This window comes from Erithacus rubecula (genome assembly GCF_903797595.1).
Source record: "Erithacus rubecula genome assembly, chromosome: 1".
In the NCBI taxonomy this organism is placed as follows: domain Eukaryota; kingdom Metazoa; phylum Chordata; class Aves; order Passeriformes; family Muscicapidae; genus Erithacus; species Erithacus rubecula.
Genome location: NC_136658.1, coordinates 530273 through 553485, shown reverse-complemented (window position 1 = coordinate 553485; position 23213 = coordinate 530273). Strand labels below are relative to the sequence as shown.

Sequence of the window (23213 nt, the reverse complement as noted above, 5' to 3'; positions counted from 1 at the left end):
CACGCTCAGAGCAGCATGTAAGCAGAATTAATAGTCACCTGTGGGCTCTGTTCACCTGGGGCTGTGGTTTTTTCCGAAGACAAAGGGCTGGTTTGTTGCTTCAGTGCTGAAAGGCACAGGGATTTGCAGCTGCTTGGAGGGACTTCTGGGCTATTGCCTAGGTGTGAATTTGTGCTGGTCTCCCAGGAAGGATGTTAATGATCATTTCAAAGACTTGGGGGCTTTCCTTGGTACAAACAAATATCAGGATGTTAAAGGTGAAACCTCACGCTGAGGTATAGTGAGTCTGATAGTCTGATAATGAAGAAACATTTATTTAAGAAACAAAACCACTCCCTTGTGCTTTTAATGCTGTTGAATAATGGAATTCCTGCAATGTCTTCATTAAAATAAAATAAAAACATTAAGATTTTACTACCTGTAAATTAGGAAAACAGGAACAGAAGCTCTGTTTCTCGTGCACTCGAAATGGTATTGACTGAGTGAATGCATGCTCAGATCTGTGATGGGGTGGGAAAGCACTGCTTCCTCCTCTCTGACAGCAGAGCTGAGTGACACTGCTAATGCCTCTCACACAGGTGGAGAGAAGTTGTTTGATAAATAATGACCGCAGTCCCTTTCTTCTGCCCGTAATTAAAAACCAAAAATCTGTTCCAAGCGACTACAATTGATGTGTCCTCCCACAGTAACATATTTTTGTGTTTGTTTTTTTCCCCCTCTATTCAGCTGTACAAGGAAATCGAAATCTGTCAGAAGATCACCCAGCACATTCACATGGAGAAGTCTGATGCATCCTCTGATATTTATGGTGAGTTACTCCCTGAGTTGTTTTGCTGTTTCTCCCCAGTCAGTTCCAGCAGGTTCTTGTGTGCTCTGTGCTGAAGTACCTGAAAGGTCTCTGGAGCACAGGGAGAGAAGCACTCCTGGTTCCTGACCACCCACAGCTTCATTCCCCTGCCCCGGGGGAGCAGAGCTTTGCTGGAGTGCTCTGAGCTCGGTTTCCTGGAGCTGGGGATGTTCAGGAGCACAAATGTTTGCTGGAGTTCCTCCCACGGGGCCGCGGGTGGGAGCAGCATCCTTTGCCAGCTGTCACATCCCACAGGGAGCTGCTGGGGCTGTGCTGGGCTGCCCCACACCCGCAGGGCTCTGCAGCTCCACTCCTGCCCGGGGGCACCCGTGCTCCTCTGCCAGGCAGCTCCAGAGAGGCTGTTTGGCTGCCTCTCAGCTGCCAGGGGCAGCCAGCTGGGTTCCTGCCTGGCCCTGGCACTCCTGAGCCTGGGATGGCTGGCTCAAGGGTGTCCCACTGATGCTCCAGCCCTTGAGGATGTCCCACAGACTCCTGGAGCCAGGGTGTGACACAAGGCACATCTGTGTGAGACAAAACAGGACAAGGCTTTCATTCCTTTGATTGCAGCAGAATCTCTCCTCTCTGTGTAGTTCATACTTCTCAGCTTTCAGGTATTTCAGGTTACTGCCCCCCACCCTGGTGAGTTTGCCCTCTGGCCTGGCAGTTACAGTTTTGGGGTGTATTTTAGAGTTATCTCTGCAACCTCCCTCTCAGGAAGCCAATCTGCATCTTTTTGCTGTTTATCTAAATATTCTGTTTTAATGACTAGAATAATTCTGAATCCCCAAACTGCTTATTATACAGCTGCAGGCCATTGGAATACTGAGCTCTGCTACAAAGCAGTGAGACTGACTGGAGTTATTGAAGGCCTAAGGAAAATATTCACCAGCCCAGTGATGGCTCAGGGTTCATATTTATGCAGTGCCTGAAAGCACTGCAAGAGTTGGGCTGTCATAACATTTCCTGTTCATTTCTTTTTCTTCTTTTTTTCTATGTGATAAATGTAAAAAAAATATGAAATGCACTGGTGGTGTCCTGTGAGATGAGACCAGCTGTGAGGTGTGGGATGTAGCTGTGCAGTGCTCTCTGACCCTGCAGGGAGGAAATGCTAAAAGCACCCAAAAAAAGCTGACTTTTCTCTCATTGAGGGAAAACAGCCAAATGTGGTTTGCCTCTAAATGGCAGAAGGATTTCTGTGGTCTGTTTGTCTCCTTGTGTGTTCATGCAGTGACAAGTGTGTGCTGAAATCACATAACCCTGAAGCAGTTTGGGCTGGACAGGGCCTTGGAGATCACCCCATTCCAACTGCACATCTCAGGGAGAGCTCAACTGGGAGCATCCCGGGGTGGTTCTACTCCACCAGGTGTCTGTGGTAGTAAGAGGCACTCCTGGTGGGCCTGGCCAGTGTTGGGTCTTTTGATGCTTTGCTGGTGCCTGAGCACAGACATTCTCACCTCTTTGGCTGCTGCTCTTTCCCTCTTTGCCAGGGCTGAGAGGGCAGAAATTGGGGAGAATCCTTGGATTCCAGCTGGTGGATGTGTCAGGAACCTGCTGGCATGTTCACCAGCAGCTGGTTGTGCTTGGGGCTGGGGGGATTGTCTGGAGGTGGGTTTGTTCAGCTACTCAGCTCCTTTGGTGAGGCCAGGTGCTCTCAGAGATGCAGATTTTTGTTCTCCTGTCAGCAGAACTTTGCAGTGAAGAGAAGGCTGTGCCTGGGTCACCACCCATCTCTTCCCACCTGTGTTTCAGAGTCCATGCACAGTTGGATGGTAATGTTTTTGGCAGGAATGCCAGCTTATGCAATCACTGTGGCTTCCACCCACTCCTGCCCTTCCTCTCCTGTGTGTTTGCGTGGAGCCCCTGTGGAACCCAGCCAGATGGGAGCTGTGCATTCCTGCTGGCCACAGGCTGCACACACACTGGGCTGAGGTGTTTCTCACTGGGGGCATGCAGGGAAAGCACTGCTCTCCTGCTGCAGGTGCTGTGAGACCCAGGCACTGTCACAGCTGTGCAAAGGGCAGGGTCACACTCTGGCTGTGGAGGGAGGGGTTAACTGTGTGTGTGAGATGACCATTTCCAGCTGCTGCCAGCTGCCCATCTCTCATCTCTTAAAGCTGATGACAACCTGTGCAATTGCTCCTTGTGCCCTTTCTGCCAGGAATAACTGCAGGATTTATGGCTATGGCTGAAAGATGAATTAAGAAGCAGCTATGTGTGCATTTAGGCCTGATGGATTGAAGGAGGCACAGGTCCTCTCACAGAGGAATCACAGAATTCCAGAATTCTGTGGGTTGGGTTGGAAGGAACCTTGAAGCTCATCCCATTCCACCCCCTGCCATGGGACCCCTTCTACCTTCCCAGGTTACTCCAAGCCTTGTCCAGCCTGGCAAGGATCTCAGGGGCAGCCACAGCTGCTCTGGGCACCTGTGCCAGGGCTGCCCACCCTCCCAGGGAACAATTCCTGCCCAATATCCCATCTAAACCTGCTCTTTCACTCTGAAGCCATGTCCCCCTGTCACCCCAGGCCCTTGTAATGAGTCTGTCCATCCTCCCTGTGAGCTCCCTTCAGGAGAGCTGCAATGAGCTCACCCCAAAGCTGCTCTTGCCCAGGCTGAGCAATCCCAGTTCTCTCAGCCTTTCCTTGTAGGAGAGATGGAGCTTGGGGCTGCTTGGACACACTGGTCTCCTCCCAGTGGGGGCCTGAGCTGTCCTCAGCCTGGTTTTGGTGTGGTGTTTGGCCCCAAACAGCATTTCAGTTGAAAGGGGTGATGCTCTTAGGAACTGATGCTTTGTGCTGACTCAGCTGCAGCCTTGGGCACGCTCTGCTGTTTTTCCAGATGAGGGTTTTCCAGGTAGGTGATGACAACCAATAACTACTATATTTTACAGCTGCTCTTTTAGTCGAGGCTTCTTCTCTCTGCCAAAGCTGGTGTGTTGAGTGAGCTTTACAAATTTCATTTGATTCAGCCAAGGAGCTCACATGCAGGTTCCAAGTAGCTCAGTAAGTCATGAAAGGCCATATGCTTCTCACTTCCTTCTGCCACATTCTTCCCCCTCTTTTCTTCTTTTTTTTTTTTATTTTTATTTTTAAATCATGGATGAAAAAATAACTCTCAGCCATAAGGATCAGCTTGAAGGGAGTCCTAAAGTCAGGATAGGCTCCCAGCACATCTGCACTGCTTGGCTGGTGGCTGATTCCATGTCAAAACAAACTACTCCCCCCAGAGGTTTGGAAATGTTTTTCTAGTCTCTAGAAAAAGAGAGAGCAAATGGTTGCCTGCACTCATTTAGGGAGTAATGAAGTTTCAGAAAGGCAAATGTGCTGCTTTAGATAACTCTCCACAGTAAATAAACAACCTGCATTTAACTTGGCATCTTGTATTTCCTTCACAAATCATTATCCTACTGTGTCCTACTTGTGTCCACCCACAAAAGGCAGGAAAATCCCCCAGCCCAAAGCCCACAGTGCCATTTGCAGTGTCAGGCTGTGTCAGCACTTGCACTCCAAGGCTGCTCTGTAGGTCTCTGGTGAACATGAAACGTGCACTGAGACTTGGCAAATGACAGATTGTGCCAGAAGCAGCTGAAAAGAGGAAGGAGCAAAGGGAAAGGGGCATTTTTACAAGCATGCCCAGCCCAGGAATCTCAAAGAGCAGAGGGCAGCACTGTGTTCCAGCAGGAGCTGTTGTGCTTTGCCTGGCTTTGGGGTGGCACATCAGCCACGGCTCTGCAATTCCCAGCTTGTGTCCCAAACCACAGCTCTGTGCAGCTCTGGTCTGCAAACAGCAAAACCTTCTGGAATGGCCTTTGATGGCAAGGGAATTGAGAGTCTGTTCCAAGGCTTTGCAGCTGTGGTATCCTCAGATATGTCTGTAGGTAATTGGTAAATGCACTCAGAAATTCAGGTTTTGTTTGAGCCACTTTGATTGTTGAACTTGCCCATTGTGTCTGTAAAGGTGAGAGGGAAGGGAGAGGAAAGGGATCCCTTGCCATGGCTGCTGGGACACCCTGGAAGGGGCTGGCTTGCTCTGACCATGTCCCTGGTGTCTCCCCAGGTTTCTCTCTGTCCTCTGTGGAAGAGGAGGGGATCCGCCGGCTCTACGTGAACGGCGTCAAGGAGACGGGCCTGGCTTTCAAGAAAGGTAAAACTCTCCCCAGAGCCCTCCCAAGTCACTCACTGCCACAGAAATACCCTGGCAGCATCCCAGTGCTCCCCGTGGCAGGGATTAGTGCCTGTGCTTCTGCTCCCAGCCTTTGCAGGAGGCATGGCAGCACTTGGGGCAGCAGGCTGCCAGCTCGTCCCGGGGCACAGCAGCTCTGCTGTCCTGCAGCTCAGGCAGGCTGGGGCCAGCCTTGCCACTGCATGGCCATTCTCTGCCTCCTGCTGCACACTCAGGCTGCTCAGGCAGCTGGAGCCCACCCTCACTGGGAGCTAGAACACAGGGCTGGGGGTGAGAAGATTCTTCTCTCTTTATAACCCCTTGGTGTATGCAGAGTCCTCAGAAACACCTTCAGGCTTCTCTTGGCAAGGGCTTACATGGCCTTGCAGAGCTTATTCAGCAACTGGCCCTTGCCAGGAGCTGTTCCAAAGGCTGCTCTCCCCCAGGCTGCTGCACCCCCTGGCCTGGTGCTGGCTCTGGCACTCTGCTGAGCCAGTCCAGCTGATGGAAAACTGCCCTGGCAGTTTCTGGGACCCTGGGCTGGCAGATCTGGCTGGTGTGTTGGGAATGAGTGTCTCAAGGGGCTCAAGGAGGCAGAAACAGGAAGGAAGGACAGTGGTCAGGGCTGGGGGACAGCCTGGAGTTGCACCCCAGCTTCAGAAACCCGCATAGGTGTGTGTTAAACATGAAAAGACCATCTTGCTCTTTCCTGTCACTCAGCCCCACAGCAGTCCCTGCTTATCAGGGTGGGGATCCTGCCAAAAACCCTGAGCAGAGGCTGGGGGTGCTCCCTGCCAGGAAATGGAACCCAGTGGGTTCCTGTGTGGGGCAAAGTGAGTGTTAGGTGAGGGTGGAAGGGGTTTCATCAGGGCTTCCCTGTTCTGCTCCTGGTCGCTGCTGGAAGAGCAGTGTGAGTGGATGTGTGAGCTCAGAGTGCCTCCTGTGGGGCTGCACTGCAAGCACAGGCACTGGTAAAAACTCACACAGCTGCTCAGAGCTGACCTGGAAAGGCACTTCTGTATGAGCAGCAGTCTGCAGGATGTTGGGACAAGATTCCCTGAGGTGGCAGCAGGAAAGCTCTCTGTGCCTCCCAATATTTACACCCATTATCTGCATTTGATTGCACTCCATCAGATCAGATACTGCATTTCATTTTCAATCTTCCCTCCAATTAGAAGATTTTCTTTTCTTCTGGTAATTTTTATGATTTATCCTTTTGTTTCTTCTGTTGGCCTGCCTTAGCAAGGCAGGCATTCCTCACTGGAATGGGAGCTCCTTGATTGCACTGAGGTAGATGTGATGCTTTACCCCAAATCATCCAAAACAAAGAGTACCAAGAGTAAATGAAGCCCCAGATCCAATGTTGATGGTTGCAGGCCTATTAGTGTGCTACTCTTATGCCACAGAATCACTAAGTAGAATAAATTAAATAATGCGAAATGCTTGACTTGCCTTGTTTTGTCCTTCTTTCAGATATGATTTTCCAGTCCATTTACTTTGTAGCTACTCTATCTAGTTCATTTTATTCACCCTGAAACTGCACACCACGCTAGAGTTTCTGGGCACAATTAGGTGCATTTAGGGAGCTCTCCATTTCCCTGAGGAAACTCTTTGGCCTCCTCCCTTGCAATGGGAGTCAGTACTGGAATGGGGTCGGTCTCCTGGAGGATGCTCCAGGCTGCCAGGTGCCAGGACGTGGCAGGGATGGTCACCCCTGCTGTTGGGTGCTGTGAGTTGCAGCTCTCCTCGCTGTAAATGCAGGGATGGATGTGGGGATGCTCCAGCAGCCGGGCTCCTGGCACTGCTGTCCCCTGAGTGCTGCTGCCTGCCTGGCCCCAGGGGTGGTTTGGGATTACACCCTGCTCCAGGTCACTGGCGCTGGCCAGGGGAAGGTCAGCAGTCCCAGGCACCTCTCAGGGCTGTGTCCCTCAGCATCCCAGGGAGCAGGAGTCAGCTCTGGAAAGAGCTGCTGGGATCAGGCTGGACAAAAGCCATGACTGACTCCGATCTGCCTTTTGAGGGTCCGTGTGCTGCCCTGGGGTTTGGGAAGGGTCAGGGGAGCCTGTGCTCTGTGGGCTGCAGCATGCACAGGAAAAAGGGCACAAATGTGGCTGCAGATTGTGAGGGACTCGTGGGCGCTGTGCTCAGGGTGGCACTGCAGGGGCAGATCTCACAAAGCCATCGCACCCTCCGCAGCCACGGACGGGTACGCCGGACACGGGCACCCGGCAGGGCTCCGGGCGGGGCTGCGGGGCTCGGGTCGGTGGGGATGGGGCGCAGCCCTGCCCGCGGAGCTCAGCGCTGTTCCCTGCGCACAGGGCTCAAGGCTGGCGACGAGGTGCTGGAGCTGGGCGGGCTCGCGGCGGAGCAGCTGGACTGGGCGCAGCTGAAGGCGGCGCTGGCGCGGGGCGCGCTGAGCCTGGCCGTGCGCACCCAGCCCCGGCCGCAGCCCGGCCGCAGCCTCGCCGCGCCCCCGCGGCGCGCTCCCGGCGGCGCCCAGCCCGCCCTGCCCCGCGGGGAGACAGGTACGGGGATGGGGGGACATGGGGGGACATGGGGGAATATGGGGGATATGGGGGGACATGGGGGGATATGGGGGGATATGGGGGATATGGGGGATATGGGGGATATGGGGGGACATGGGGGGATATGGGGGGATATGGGGGGATATGGGGGGATATGGGGGATATGGGGGATATGGGGGATATGGGGGGACATGGGGGGATATGGGGGGATATGGGGGATATGGGGGGATATGGGGGAATATGGGGGGAATATGGGGGAATATGGGGGGATATGGGGGATATGGGGGGATATGGGGGGACATGGGGGGATATGGGGGATATGGGGGGATATGGGGGGAATATGGGGGGAATATGGGGGATATGGGGGATATGGGGGGATATGGGGGGACATGGGGGATATGGGGGATATGGGGGGGAATATGGGGGAATATGGGGGGAATATGGGGGGAATATGGGGGGATATGGGGGAGAATATGGGGGAATATGGGGGGGAATATGGGGGAGAATATGGGGGGATATGGGGGATATGGGGGAATATGGGGGGGATATGGGGGGATATGGGGGAAATATGGGGGGAATATGGGGGGATATGGGGGGATATGGGGGGGATATGGGGGGGATATGGGGGGAATATGGGGGGGAATATGGGGGGGAATATGGGGGGGAATATGGGGAAATATGGGGGGAAATATGGGGGGGAATATGGGGGAATATGGGGGGGAATATGGGGGGAATATGGGGAAATATGGGGGAATATGGGGGAATATGGGGGGACAGCGGGGGGTATATGGGTATATCTGGTACTGCTACTGGGGTGGTATATGGGGGCACATCTGGTACTGATGGGGAGGATACAGGGGGACAGCTGGGGGGGATATGGGGGCACATCTGGTACTGCTATTGGGGGGTATATGGGGGTACATCTGGTGCTGCTATTGGGGGGATATGGGGGTACATCTGGTACTGCTATTGGGGGGATATGGGGGTACATCTGGTACTGCTATTGGGGGGATATGGGGGTACATCTGGTGCTGCTATTGGGGGGTGTATGGTGGTCTGATACTGCTGGGGGGCACATGGGGGTACATCTTTTACTGCTGGGGGGCACATGGGCTCTGCTGGTTCTGCTGCTGCTGCTGGGGCACCAGGAATTCCTTTGCTTTGGCCATTCACAATTCCTTTGGTTTGCTCATTTGCAATGTTTTTGTTGTGAGATAGGAGTAGGAGGAAGGTAAAACAGGCTTAATTTTAAATGGTGCAAAGGAAAACTTTATGATTAGAAACTAAAATTTAATTATTAGAAACTATAAGGAAAAAAAAAAAGAATAAAACTTAGAATAAAATTAGAAACTTAGAATAAAATTTTTAGACTATTTCTCGGTCAAGGACAGTGCCCTGCCCTTCACTGGGAGCAGCTAAGGTGCTGGTTTTGGTTTGTTCATTTGAAATCTTTTTGGTTTGTTCATTTGAAATTTTTTTGTCATGAGATTGGGTTAGGAGGAAAGTTAACAGGCTTAATTTTAAATGGTACAAAGGAAAACTTTATTATTAGAAGCGATAAGAAAAAAGAATAGAATAAAAATTTTAGAATACTTCTCTTACCTCTACATATTATTTTTTTTTTAACACTGACAATGTACATAAAACTAATCAGTTACTTTACTATAATTTAAAAAAAGTCTTCCTAATTTACTTGGGAGAGGAGACTTTTTTGTACTTTATGGTGATTTATTTTTTTAATAAGAAATTTTTTTTTTGTGGCCTTGATGTTAGTGATTAGGTGGAGAATGGAATTCTGATTACTAGGGAAAAAATCGGGTTTTTGGATTAACAGTTTTTTCAATAACTATTATTGAACTTATTATATATATATATAGTTATATATATATATATATAACTATTATATTAACTTATGGGGCACACTTTAAGGATTATAACAGTTTAAACAAAAAGTTTTTTAGCTTTGGAAACAGAGTTGTGTGTTTTGGTATTCTTTCTTCTTTTTCTCTGAGGAGCAGCAGGGGTTTTTATTTTTTTATTATTTAAACTTAGGGGGTTACAATTCTTTTAATATTTACCGACTTTAACACTGATATTTTTGTTTGTATTTACAGCTAAAATATTTAATTTACCCTATAATATATTTTTATGAGTCATAGGGAAACAAGAGTTTCTTTTTATAGTAAAAAAAGGAGAAATTTTAACCTATGCCTTTTTTGACATGGGGTCAGGAAAGACTGGTTGTACCTTTTGCTTCAGTTTTTTGGAATAATTTAAAAAGTGGAATTGCCAGAATGAAGTTGTTTCTAGGTAATCAGAACCATTCTGAGCTTTGGGGAGTGTGATATTCTCAACAAGCATGAAAAGCTGAAATTCAGCATCCTCAGGCAATGTTCCCCTTTTAATTTGCACTTTTCCCAGTTAGGATTTTTGTGCTGGGAATTCGAGGTGTGTTGTGCATTTTCATAGCTGGCCACGAGATGCCCCCATGTGCTGCTTTTACCAGCCCTGTCTGAGCTTTGTCACCGGTGCTGGCTCCTGCTAAACCAGTGTCAGGCTGGGGTTTTAGGGCAGCTCTCCCTCATTCCCATTCCTGCTAAACCAGTGTCAGGCTGGGGTTTTGGGGCAGCTCTCCCTCATTCCCATTCCTGCTAAACCAGTGTCAGGCTGGGGTTTTGGGGCAGCTCTCCCACATTCCCATTCCTGCTAAACCAGTGTCAGGCTGGGGTTTTAGGGCAGCTCTCTCTCATTCCCACTCCTGCTAAACCAGTGTCAGGCTGGGGTTTTAGGGCAGCTCTCTCTCATTCCCACTCCTGCTAAACCAGTGTCAGGCTGGGGTTTTAGGGCAGCTCTCCCTCATTCCCATTCCTGCTAAACCAGTGTCAGGCTGGGGTTTTAGGGCAGCTCTCCCTCATTCCCATTCCTGCTAAACCAGTGTCAGGCTGGGGTGCCCCAGGGAGGGGGATGTTCCTTCAGCCAGCAGCAGGAGTGCAGCTGCCCCTGGCAGTGCCCCTGGCTGCCCGTGGGATAATTTGGGAGTGGAATCAGGGCTCTGCACCCAGGTGTGTGCCTGGGGGGCTCCCCACCCGTTTCTCCCTGCTTGGGTGTTTGCAGAACCTACTGAAGCCTTTCCTCTGCTCCTGTCAGGGGTGCATTCCCCCAGGTGGGATGCACAGGACATTTTAAAGATGCTTGTGTCTGGGATGTTGTGACTGTGTATTAGATTTCTGTTCTTGGCTCCACAGCTTCTTGCAGAGCAGTCAAGTATGAAATACCCACTGACCTATTTATCAGTGTCTTTGTTGATTGCAGGCAGTGTATCAGCTCCATGATTTCTGCTGAATGTTGTTTCTAGGACCAGGTTCTGTCTGTGCCCCTGTCAGCAGGGTCACAGTGCCAGCACAAGTGGGCACATCCCTCTTCCAGGGACCAGCATCTGCCTCTGGGGTCATGCTGGTGTCTTAGCATTAATTTCCTCCCTAGCAATCCTTCAGCAAAGGGCACATTCTATTTCCTGTGTGAGGCAAAGGATACTGTATATTTCCAAATAGGAAAGATATGTTACATTTTTTAAAAGGGAGCTTTGCTGGTGCCTTGCTGCGCAGTGGGAGGTCTAGAGGAGCAAAGCAGGGCTGTGTTTCTGGGAGTTGAGCTCCTGGGAGTGTCTGCCAGAGCTCCTATTAAATCTGACATCTCTCACAGCTCTTTCATCATCTGGAACTCCCTTGCACATGCTGAGCTTGGGGCTGGAGCTGCAAATCAGCTCTCTGGCCGTGGTTACTTCACTGTGTTTGCTTAACAGGTTATTCTGGAAGTGACCTTGGGTTTTCTGTCTCTGATTGATGTGAGAACTGCCATCCTGGGCACGATGGATGCTTTCCCTGTGGAACTGCACTGCCTTTGCAGAGCCACACGTTCTGCTCCTTTCATCTCTTATTGCTTTTCCTGGCTCTGGTTTCTCTCCTGCTAACACAGCCTGCACAAATTTGGCTGAGGAGGATTAGGTCTGTCTCTGTCTGGAGCCCCAGAGCAGGTTTTCCTTATTGCCTAAAAGGATCAGTGGGGTCTGTGTCCCCTCCCCAGCAGGAGCGTTCTGCCTGCCCTCAGCGCAAGGAATGAGAGCTGGGAGCACCCCAGACCATCAGGAAGCTGTTCTGCCATTAGAAGGGTATCTGGGAGTGGGAGTAGCACCCAGATTTGGTGCTGGTCTCTCCAGTTCACCCCTTTCAGTGTGGGGCTGAGGGCTAGGCTTTGTCTGCCCCTGTCTTTTGGAGACCCTTAGCATGGGGACTATAGTAAATCACATAAATCACCATGCAGAATGGATGAAGGCTGAAAAAGGAAGTGTCCCCCTGCTTGCAGTGGGTGTCCCCTAGATAGGAAGCACGTGGGTGTTTTAGGGAGTTTGTTCTTTTGTCACTCAGAGAGCAGCCAGAGGCTGGAGTTACAAACACAGAGGATAAATCTGTGCTGTAAAACTCAAACGAGCTTCCATGGCACTGTAAGAACAGTCACTGCTCTTCATTCCCTCCTGGTCCATCACAGGCCCCCTTGGGCTGAATAGTTTGGATTTCAGGACCAGCTGAGGCCACGGGTGACCCAAAGTTCTTCAGGGGTATTTTCACGAGGCTGACAGCTGATTTCAGACCTTCTGTAACGCTGTTCTCATTCTGTGCCTGCTGTAACAATTCTGACACTTCTGCAGCAGCCACCCCAGGGTTTGGTAGATTGCATTTCCATCCCGAATTCCCCAAATTTCTGCGGTGCTGCCTCGCCCTCTGGTGGCCACGCTGGACCTGCAGGAGGCAAGGCTGGTGTTCCCAAATTTCCCCGTGGAAATCCCTCCTGCCCGGCTCCCAGAGCACACACTCCTTTCACTGTGCTCCAGGGCTGACCAGAAAAAAGCACATACTCACCTGGTTTACTGTGGGTTTGTAGGTGAAATGTCATCTTAATAAAATAAAGAAATAAAATTTTAATCCATTCCCTAACAACTCCTATCAAAGATTATGCATTTAATGACAGAGCCTCTTCAGCAAGATATTCTGTTGTCATAGCAGGGCCATCCCCTGGCAGCACTGGATTAAGGGAGCTGCTGTTAAACTGCCCAAATAGGTGACAGTGGGGTGTTTTTTGAAGCTTAGCCACTGAAGTGCAGGAATCTTGGTTTATATTTTGGCTTTTCAGGGTGCACACTTGGGGCTTTGTCCTGCAGCTGCCAGAGCTTGCTCAGGATATTTATTGCCACTGCCCTGAAATAAATATAAAAGTAGCAATAAATAAATACATCCATAGCCTGGCAGCAAGAAGGAGGCTTTCCATGACTCTCCAGGCCTTTAAGCCCCAGCAGCTTTGCTCCAGTGATAGAAGACTTCCTTCTATTGTGCTGGTTTTTCCACAAGTGGGGTTATTTAATGGGCACTGGTGACACTGTCACAGGTGTGACACCCAGGGCTCCCGTGACCTCCCTGGGGCCGCAGGGATTTGACCCCCTTTTCCTGCTGCTTTTTTGGATTTCCCCTTCCAACTCCTTAATGGCCCATGAAGGCAGCAAATGGCAGTGGTGAGGAGGAAGCAAAGCAGCACATTGTCCTGGCAGAGCTAAATAAGGATTCCCAGGGCAAAAGGCAGGTGATGGAATGATCCTGACAGAAGTGGGACGGTGACTGGGAGGTATTAACGGGCAGGAACCTGCAGCTCCATTGCTCTGATTGCATTTAACCAGCAGCAGATAAACCTGCTCAGCTCCTGGTGCCTCCAAAGGCATCAGGAGCAGCCTGAGCACAGGTGCTGGGTGTCTGCTCCAGGGAGAGATTCCTGTCTGCTGGCTGAGAGTGCAGGAAATGGCTTAAATGGGGCTTTGACAGGAAAAGGGGTGGCTTGAAAGTAGTATGAGCAAATATTATTGCCTTGGTTTGGGGTGAGAAACAGCTGCAAGGTGCATTTCACACGGCCTGAGAAGGGAAATTAATTGCAGTGGAAAAACACAGACTGCCCCACACAAGGCACATAGCACTTATTTTCTCTGGTTTTTTAAATGGACACCTTAAAAATTCTCATTCTCACCTTAATAGGGAGAGCAGAAAGCTGATAGTGAGATTTGGGCAAGGCTCAGAAAAGCAAACTTCTTACAGAAAAAGCACTTCTTCAAGTAGATTCTATGTTGCCAAACAACCCCTCCAGGCACATCTCTTTTTCTAAGGTAAACCCTCTCTTTTAGAAGAGGGGCCTGAGGTGTGAGCTCCTTTTTGTGTCCTTTCCATTTCATCAATGCCCAACTTGGCTCCATCCCAGTGTGCAGAATGTGTTCTGAAGTGATTTCCAGGTTTCTGAGGTCTGGCTTTTCCAGATTATCTCTGGACATAACAAAGTGGGAAATCTTTCGTAGCCATGCAAATTATTTTAACAATGGGGTCTAAAAGCTTGCCTGAACAGCAGCTGTAGGTGGGGTCCTGGCTGCTGAGAACGTCTAGAGCTGGGTTTGTTTCCCCAGTGAGTGTGCCAGGGCAGAAATGCAGGCAGTGGAACCGTGTCCCACGTGAGGCAGGGCTGGCTGGCCAGCACCAGGGGCTGCATGCCACTCTTCCCAATGAAACCACTGGGGTGGAAAGGTCCTTGGCACTGCTCACCAGCCCAGCAATCAATGCTGGATGTCAGAATTTCAGCGTGACATTTTAGCCTTATCTCTGAATCTCTAGTTGCCAGTGAAATGATGTCTGGTCATAACCTGTTTGTTTTTACACCTGTCCTTAAAGCTGTGCTGCCAACCCTCCTCAGAGGTCACTGGGTGCCTCTGGCAAAACCTCTTGTTGGGATGTTTTTGTGTTCCGTGGTGTCTTGGTTTGAAAGACACTTCCTTGCTAAGGAAGGCAGGAGCCTCTCTTGAAATGGAGAATGTAAACCCCCTCCCTCCAAATTATTATAGTTTTGAAATCAAGGCAAGATATGGGAATAGGAATAACAGTTCTTTACTAGGAAAAATTAAAATAGCAATGCAGCATTACACAGAACAATGCCAACCCTGCCAGAGTCAGAATCCAAGCTGGCACAGTCAGTCACTCAGGGTGGTGGCACAGTCCCATTCCATGGTGCTGCATCCTCCTGCAGGGGCAGATGTGGCTCAGCTGGAGCAGTGCTCCTGGAGAAGGGGCAGTTTCCTCTGAAGCTCCAGGGATGATGTGGAAGGGTCTGGTTTTCCTCTGGGATCCAGTGGAAAGGCTGCTCTGGTGTTCCAAATCTCAGTTTTTCTCTGGGTAGGAAAGGCTTGGCTGCTCCCCTGGCTGGAGCATCTCCCAGTGGGATGATGGAATTTTCTCAGCCATGCCCTGGGACTCAGTGGCCATGAACAGGAGATATCTGCTGGAGGGAGGATGGGCTGTGGAAAGATAAAGATGATTGCCCAGCTGGCTTAACAGATGGTGATAGAACATATCTCGGGTCACATCCTGCTTTGCAAGCCAGGACACTGGGAGCTCGATGTTTGCAGCTGGGGGCTCTGGGTTCTCTGGGGGCTCTGGGTTCCCTGGGTTCTCTGGGTCCCTGGGCCGTGCTCTCACAGCGTGCTGCTCTGGCAGGGCTCTCCCTCTGCAGTGACCCCGACAGCTCTGCCGAGCCGGCCCCGGAGGAGGGCGAGGTGCAGGACCTGGAGTCGTCGGACGAGGCTGAGAAGATGAGCAAGGTGAGCAGCTTCAGCCTTCACCTGGCAGGAGGGCAGCGCCTGCCCCGGGAAAACACTGCTTCCACTGTGAAGGGGCTCAGGGAGGATCCTGAATGAGCAAGCCACGGCTTTGGTTCTGCTGCCTCTTCAGCAAGATTCCTGTCATTTTTCCAGGGTGGGTTCACATCTTCAGTACCCTGTGATGGTGTCCCCACGCAGTTTGTAGATGGGCTGGTTTATCACCCCCGTCCCCAGAGCAGCTCCACCAAACCGTGTGGATTATTAGGATTTCTCATTCTTTCCTGATTGCTAGGCTCAGGGCAAATGTGAGTTAAACTGAATTTCCTTAAAGCAATAGCATTGATCACATGCAGCTTTCTAAACTAATCGTAGCCAATCTACCTCAAACTGAAGCAAAGCTCTCCAGTTATTGCTAATGTGCAAATGGGTTGTTAATTGCCATTGATTGGTTCCACGGCATTGGTGGTGACACTGGTGATGATGGGTGGCCTCTGAGGCACAATGCAGCAAGATTATCGTGATTGCTTTTAGGGGTGTGAGAGCTGAGAGTTTACAGCTGCTTTTCTTCACAGTTAATGGTCTAATGAGAGTTAGATCTCAGTCTGGTGGTATTTTCCCTCCGTGCACGTTTTCTCTCTTCTTTTTTAACCAAGCTGTATTGTAGTGAGTTCTGGGCTGGTCCCTTGCTGCAGAGAAAGGAAGGAAAAGACCTTGGCCTCTTGTTTCCTGATCCCTTGTGTCACTCTAGCCTGGAGTTTTGTCCTTGATAGCCAGACAGTGGAAGTTAGATATGGGAAAACATTAAATGCTTGCAGAGAAGGTGATCACTCATACAGCTTGTTTCCAACTTTTACTGAGGAACTTTGTCTTGTAAGTACAAATAATTTCTTCTTTAGTAAGTGGAGATGTTTGTTGATAGTTTGGGGTTTTTAACTGTAAATTTCTTCTTTAGTAAGTGGAGGTGTTTGTTGATATTTTGGGATTTCTGACTGTAAATATGTGGGATTTTCATATGCTCTGAGCAGAGTCTGTTCTGTCAAAGGAAGCTGTGCTGAAGCAGCGAGCACAGCACGTGGCTGCTGGGGAATCAGTGCTCTCCATGGGTTTTCCAGGGCTTTCTGTTGCTGAGCTGTGCCACAGGCTGGGGGGTTTTTCCCCTTGTCTGCTGGATGCTCAGAGCTGTAATTGCCTGCACAAGGCAGAAGGATTACCCGATTAGCTCTGCAGCTCAGCAGATTTAGTCAAACTGAGAAATGGGTGTTAGCAGCTTTAATGCTTAATATTCCCTCCTGGAGGAGTAACTCCCAACTCTAAGGAGCCCTGGTTTCCAACAGGAGAAGCTTCTGCCTGTCTGGCAATGAAATGTTGACATCACTGTTTCCTTCTGAGATACAGAAATATGTGTCTGTATTTGTGTGGGGTGAAGGAGAGTGAGGCTTGCTTTTTTTTTTTTTTTTTTTTTTTTTTCTGTTTCAAACTGCTTGAAATGTTCTCCCCCAAATAAATGGCATATCTCTAACCTACTCAGTTTGGCAGTTTCAGGGATGCTGCTGTCCCTGCTCTGTACTCAGTGCCTTCCTTGCTAAATGTAGAAACCCCCAAATTATTCTGCAGTTCCTATGGAAGATTCCAGTAAATGGTAGTGGGGAAGAAGAGGAGCTCAGTTGAGGGTTTTCCTGACCCCTTAGCTTTTCTGTGTGCCTGGCACAGCTGGTGTGCATGGGGAGGAGGGATTCTTGCAATGTGTGTTTTCCCATGGCAAGTCACAGATGGCAGGGAGGAGAACAAAGATGTTTTCCTGTGCATGCACTCCCACACCTTTCCATGCTCCTGGGATTATGGCACAGAAGATTAAGGTGGTGTCCTCAGGGCTGTTTCACAGGGGTTAGTTATTTCTGTACGTGGCAAGGGGAAGGCTCTGCCCTCGTGCCACGTTCCCCTTTATCCCATCTCTGCCACAGCTTCCAGCTGTGGATGGTGGAGCTCTGGGGAAACTTCCCTTGTATTTCTGCCCTTTTTGGCTGCAGCAGAGCAGGAGCACTCCCATCCTTCAGCTCAGTCAGCAGGGGAATGCTCCCATTTTACCAGCATCAGAGCTCCCCAGCTGAATGCAGAGCTCCCCTCCTCCCAGCACAGAGGCAGCGTTAGGAGCTGGAGACCCCAGAGTAGCCCTTGGGGTGTCCTGTGCTGCTCCTGGGGCAGGGCTCCATCCATGCCCAGGCATCACTGCAGGGAGGGACAGCCTGGCTCTCCAGCCAGCAGAGATCCTAGGGCAGCATTAATGATTGATGGCAAGAGGAGAGGACGAGGTGCTCACAGCCGCGTTCCCCTGCTCTGGTAGCACAGGCTTTGTGTGAAGGTAAGCGGGGGAAATCCCACCCAACCTGCCCTTGGTCCCTTCTGCCAGGCAGGTGGCAGGGGCTGTGTGGCACAGGAGGCACTGGAATGTGTCCCCCCTCCTCCTCCTCCTCCTCGTGGCTGCAGCTGCCTCTGCCCCTTCCCCCAGCCCAGCATGTGTGCATGTGGGTGTGTGTTTCCTTAGGAGTGGTGCTTTTGCTTCTTAATCTGCAAAACCCTCCAAGCTGTGGGGATGCTGGAGGATTTGGACGTGCAGCAGGAGCTCTGAGGATTCCTCCTTTAACTGAGAAACCTGTTTCATGTATATCCTAAAGGCCTGATAATGCAAAGCTTTCTTCTGCATTGCTTTTGTCAAAGTAATGACTCCATTATATGGAATAAGGGAAGATGAGGTGTCTGTTCTGGTGAAATACTGGAAACCCTTCTCCAAGGTGGGCTGAGGTGTCAGTGGTGTGTGATAGCTGCTGTTCTCTGGACTCACTCCCTATCTGATTTCACCCTCTTATCTCTTGGGATGACATCTATGTGAAGGGTGGCAAGCCAGGTGCTTTCCAGGTGCAGCTCTTTTCCTTAAGCCATGCAACTGGCCCTGGCCTGGGGTTTTCTACAAGTTGGTTTTGCTCTGGGGTGGACTTGTGGCTTTCCTTTCTGCCACCATTTAATGTAGGAGCCAAGGGGAAGAGTGAGCTGGGAGGGAGTAGAGGAGGGAGAAAGGAAAACCTGCTCTCTGCCAGCTTTTCAGGCTTGTTTTCATCTAGCACTGAATTTCAGGCTGTTTGTGAAATGGGGAACATGCCCCTCTGTCAGCCTCTGTTCAATAGAACATCCGAAACATTTCTCACCAGAGTAATTTCTTCAGTGGTTACTTGCCCCTGTGGTGATCTGGTAATTTTGGCCTTTTCAATATTGAGGTACCAAGGGGGTCCCCAGTAAATTAAGTGTATGAATTCCTGATGTTGCAGGTTGCCAAAGGCTAAAATAGGTGCTTTACTGAGCCTCAAAATGAGTCTTTGTGTGTTTTCTTTTCCTGTCATGTCCTTCGAATTCAACTGGGGATGTGTTGTAGGAAGTGTCACCAGTTAGAGTTACTGCAGGACGCCGGTTTCTCCCGTTTCAATTGCAGGCGTGTGCCTGTGGCAGTAAATGCAGTTACCTGGCAGCAGCGGTGCCTGGGGGAGCGTGGCTGATGGGCTGTGTGTGCACGCCTGTGCCACTTGGAGGGATTTTTCCCGAGAAAAGTAGGTCGGCTGCTCTCTGCAGAATTACTCGAGACCAGCGTAAGTCTCCAAACCTTCAGCGTGTTGCAGTAGACGTGGAGGGATTAAAAGGGGGGTTTGCGGGGTCGCTTTCCCAGCGGCAGAAGGGGCTCTTTGAAGTTCCTTTCATTCGGTGCCGTGTGCCTTGCCCGGTTCGGCGCTCAGCGCGCCGCTATCGCCGGCGCTCCCGGCTGCCTTCCCTGCCCGCCGCATTCCGGCCGCTCTGCCGAGCTGCCTCCCGCCTCGGCCGGCCCGGGAGCCGCGGATGCGGTGAGAACATGGCCCGGGAGGGCAGCGATGGCAGGGAGCGGGCACTGCCCTGCCCCGCTCACAGCCGGGGGAGCAGCGCGGGGTACCGGGGGGAGCAGGGGGGGAGCAGCTGGGAGGAGGCGGAGAGCATCCCGAGGAACCCGGGAGGAGCGGGAGACAGCTCGGGGAGCCTGGGAGGAGCGGGGAGCCGCTGGGGGTACCCAGGAGGAGCGGGGAGCATCCCGGGGTGCCCGGGAGGAGCGGGGAGCATCCCGGGGTGCCCGGGAGGAGCGGGGATCCGTCCGGGGTGCCGGGATCCGCCCGGGAGTGCCGGGATCCCCCCGGGGTGCCGGGATCCCCCCGGGGTGCCGGGATCCGCCCGGGGGTGCCGGGATCCCCCCGGGGTGCCGGGATCCGCCCGGGGGTGCCGGGATCCGCCCGGGGGTGCCGGGATCCGCCCGGGGGTGCCGGGATCCGCCCGGGGGTGCCGGGATCCGCCCGGGGGTGCCGGGATCCGCCCGGGGGTGCCGGGATCCCCCCGGGGTGCCGGGATCCGCCCGGGGGGCGCTGCCCGCTCGCTGCGCTGCGCTCCGGCCATGTCGGCGCTCTGGAAGGGGAGCCGCAGGCTGCGCGGCTCGGGCGCCGGCAGGGACGGGGACTCGCTGTTCCGAATGCTGTACCTGGTGAGCAGACCGAGGGGATGGGCTCCGAGCCGGCCCGCAGGGGAATCGGCAGGTTCCGAACTGCAGCGTGCGTGCCCTGCAGAGGCTCCTGCTTGCCGGCAGGGCTGGGAGGAGGCAGATTGCCCGGCTTTGTTTGGGCAGGCGCTGCTGCTGTGTGCTGCGCTGTTCCAGGGCTGCTGGATGGCTTTGCATGGCGAACACAGAGGAAACGGCTCCCAGCACTACTGGGCAGCCAAAGCTCTGTGCTGTGAATGTCCTTGATCCTCTCCATGGGAAGGGTGTGAGCTTGGCTCCTGCGCTGAGCCCTTCCCGAGCAGGGGTTAATGTTTGTGAACTCCACTTTCCAGCCCGGCTGTGGCTGCTCTCAGTGTCATTTTCAGCCTGTTTGAAGGGATTGCCTGCGGGATTGTGCCTGAAGTGTGATGCTGTAATTCTCCTAGAGAAATCCTGGTTTAGAGCTGTCATTGTCACCGCTGGCAGAGCTGGTGCAGGGAGATAAAGGGATCTGTTTCTCTTCCAGACCTTCCCTACTCTATCCACTTTCTCTGGGAAAATGGGGACAGAGAGGTTTTTTGTGAAATCTGCTTGAGAGTTTTCACCAAAATAGCTGTGCCCTGAAGCCCCCGTGTGCAGTGTGTGTCTGCTTTGTGTCTGGAAATGGATTTTTTATAGGGAATACTGGGTAGACAGGACTGCGCTTGGGGATGATGCACAGCAGTTTTTGCAGGTGGAGTCATGCATTTCAGTTCTAGGAGAGAAGCAATATTTTTATTGGTATGGACTGATCAGGTAACCAAGTTTGCTGGTCAGTATGATGGTGGTTTAACAGGGCTTGATGGTGAGGCTCACTTGGTTGGTTACTGCAAGCTCTCACTGAGGGATGAGGGTCAGAAAGGACCCTCTGAACTGCTAAATTCAGGGGGCCTTAGGTGCTCTAGTCCCAGACTCGGTCAGTGGTTTATATCTGAAGGGTTATATATGCACAGCCATTGCTTTACATCCCTTGACTAAGAATACAAATTGCAGCAAGTCCTAATCACTTGGCAGGGCTGTGTGGTGGCCGGGAGCCCTCAGCCTTGAGGACGCACCTTGGGACACCTTCCCAGAGCACAGCAGTTTGCTCAGTGGACAGGCAGGCCCTGGCTGGCTGCAGGCTGGTCCCACAGTGTGGGTGTGGTGTGGGCAGGGCAGTGAAGGCAGGCTGGCCCTGGTGCAGCCCTCGGGGGGTTCATTCAGCTGCACCACTGCAGATAAGGCTTGGCAAGTCCTCCACACTTCCTTCCTGCCATGTGGGTGCAGCTGCTCCTGCTGGGGCACAGCACATGCCTCCCTGAGTTGTTCCAATTCAGTGCTGAGCTGGTGTTTCATGCCCAGAGCAGATTCTCACTCTCTTTCTGGGTGACCCCTCTTTCCCTGTAGGAGCGTGCACAGGGGCTGCAGGCAGCAACTGCTTAAAACACTTAGTTTGTTTTGGGGTTTGAGTCCAGATTGTGCTTTATGCATTAGAGCTGGTTTCATTTGTACATTTGGATCTTAAAGCAAAACACCACTGGACACATCTGCTTTGAGTAGTGCTAACAAAGCCAAATATTGCCGAGCAAACCTTGCCTGCCCTGGGTCTCTGCAGGCTCAGATTATCATTTCTGAGCTGCCAGTTCTCTGTGCCTTCCCAGCAGAGCAGGGGACTTGGGAAGGTGTTTGGACCTGTGCTGGAGCCAGGCTTTCACCCTTTCACCTGCTGCCCTTGGTGCATTTGAGACTGTTGGGATCAAGGTCACACCTGCTGAAATCTGATGCAGGGCTATCCTGAAAGTTTGGGGGTGCTTTATACTTAAAAGCACAGCGAGTATAGGTGGAACTTACTGAGAAATAACAGGAATTATTGAATAATTAAAGCTAATAAATCTCAAATCTCAGTGACACAGGCCAGGAACAGAGTGAGTTGGAGATGGGCTGGTCCAGCTCACTGCTGCCTCCTGTCCTCAACTTGCAATATTTTTCATTTCTTCCACATCTGAGTGAAACCTCAGAAACTGAAGGTGAGTATTTTTCCTGTAATGAAGTGTGTCCAAAAGGCATTTTTGTATAGATAGCCACTTACAATGAGTTCCTGGCTTACACTTGTGTCCTGAAGAAAATGTTCCTTTGTGTAATGAGCATCTCTGCACATGTGCTGAGCAGTGTCACCTCAGGGGAGCAGCCCCAAGAGTTCTCTGAGGAAAGGAGGTGGAAATCCATCCTTGTCCTAACGTGGATTGTAGGTGCAGGGAGAGGAAATGACTCTGTGTGAGCAGACTGCAGGGCTTAAAAAAACCCATGGAGATCACAACTTCCAGTGGGTGGGAGTGAAGTGATGTCCCAGGGGCAGAGCTTTGTCTCCAAACTGCAAGGTGGGGATATTTTCTCTCTCTTTTAGTTTTTTTTCTTCTCTGCTCTTTTTGCATTTCTCTGGTTGAACAGGCTGGTTTTGGGTCAGTTGTTCCACAGAATTACCCGTGTTGGAGAACACCTCTGAGACCATGGAGTCCCACCTGTGCCAAACCCCACCTGTCCCCAGCCCAGAGCACTCAGTGCCACATCCAGGAGCTCCTTGGACACCTCCAGGGATGGGCACTCCAAACCTCCCTGGGGGCCCCTGGCAGTGCCTGGCCACCCTTTCCATGGGGAAATGCCTGAGCTGGGGGGCTGTAGAGGCAGTGCTGGGAAATCACTGGGCCTGGGTTGAGGTCTCTGGCAGGATTATCAGGTGTGGCCCCTGGAGCAGCTCTTCTCCCTCCAGGTCTCTGGGAGGGATGGAGAGAGCCCACGGCTGCCCTGGCAATCCTGGAAGCCTGGGGCTGTCATCACTGACACCAGAGACTATTCCTGCTCCAAACTCTCCAGTGTAGTGAAAGATGTGAGGAAATGATCTAACACAAGGGGGTGAAGTGAGGATAACTGGCTTTTTATATAGGCAGCTGATTAAATATTAAAGAAAGCAGCTCTGGGAATAGCACTTATGGGGAAGAAGTTCAGCCTGCGAGGCACATTTCCAGACACAGCCCAGGGATGCAGCAGCTTTCCCAAGGAGCTTGTGCTTGGAGCCTGGAGGGGTTCAGCTGGGAGGCTCTGCTTCCCCAAAGCCCAGCCTGAGTGGTTTCTGCCTGTGTCAGCAGAGCTGTTCACAGCACTGCTGCAGCCCTGACTGGGGAACTGGCAGGGGGCTGGGGTGTGTGTTTTGTTTGCACAGGCATTTTTGGTTCCCAATTCTTGGGCCTCTCTATGAGTTTGTCAATCTTAAGTGCTGGACGAGCCTGTTTTGATTAAAATTCACGTGTCTGAAACCAGGAATGGAGTTGAACGGCACTTCAGCTAGTTTGAGCTCTGCAATTTTTTTTAAATTTTTTTTTTTTCCTTGATCCCCAGTCACAGACAGGATAGCCAGTTGCTGCTGTAGAGAAGTGCCCAGGCTGCAGCT

General features: G+C 51.5%; 1 protein-coding gene across 3 annotated transcripts in view; it reads left to right on the top strand.

The window, feature by feature from the left end:
* The window catches only part of TIAM1 (TIAM Rac1 associated GEF 1), a 143066-nt gene that overhangs the window by 108968 nt on the left and 10885 nt on the right, over positions 1–23213 (top strand). Inside the window, exons 13-16 of one of the 3 annotated variants that reach the window (XM_079321266.1) lie at positions 727–808; positions 4903–4989; positions 7326–7532; positions 15107–15210. In XM_079321266.1, coding sequence (XP_079177392.1) covers positions 727–808; positions 4903–4989; positions 7326–7532; positions 15107–15210 — 480 coding nt within the window. Of the gene's footprint in view, positions 1–726; positions 809–4902; positions 4990–7325; positions 7533–15106; positions 15211–19661; positions 19757–23213 lie in introns of those variants that run through there. The other 2 variants (XM_079321268.1, XM_079321267.1) reach the window with 2 other exon arrangements.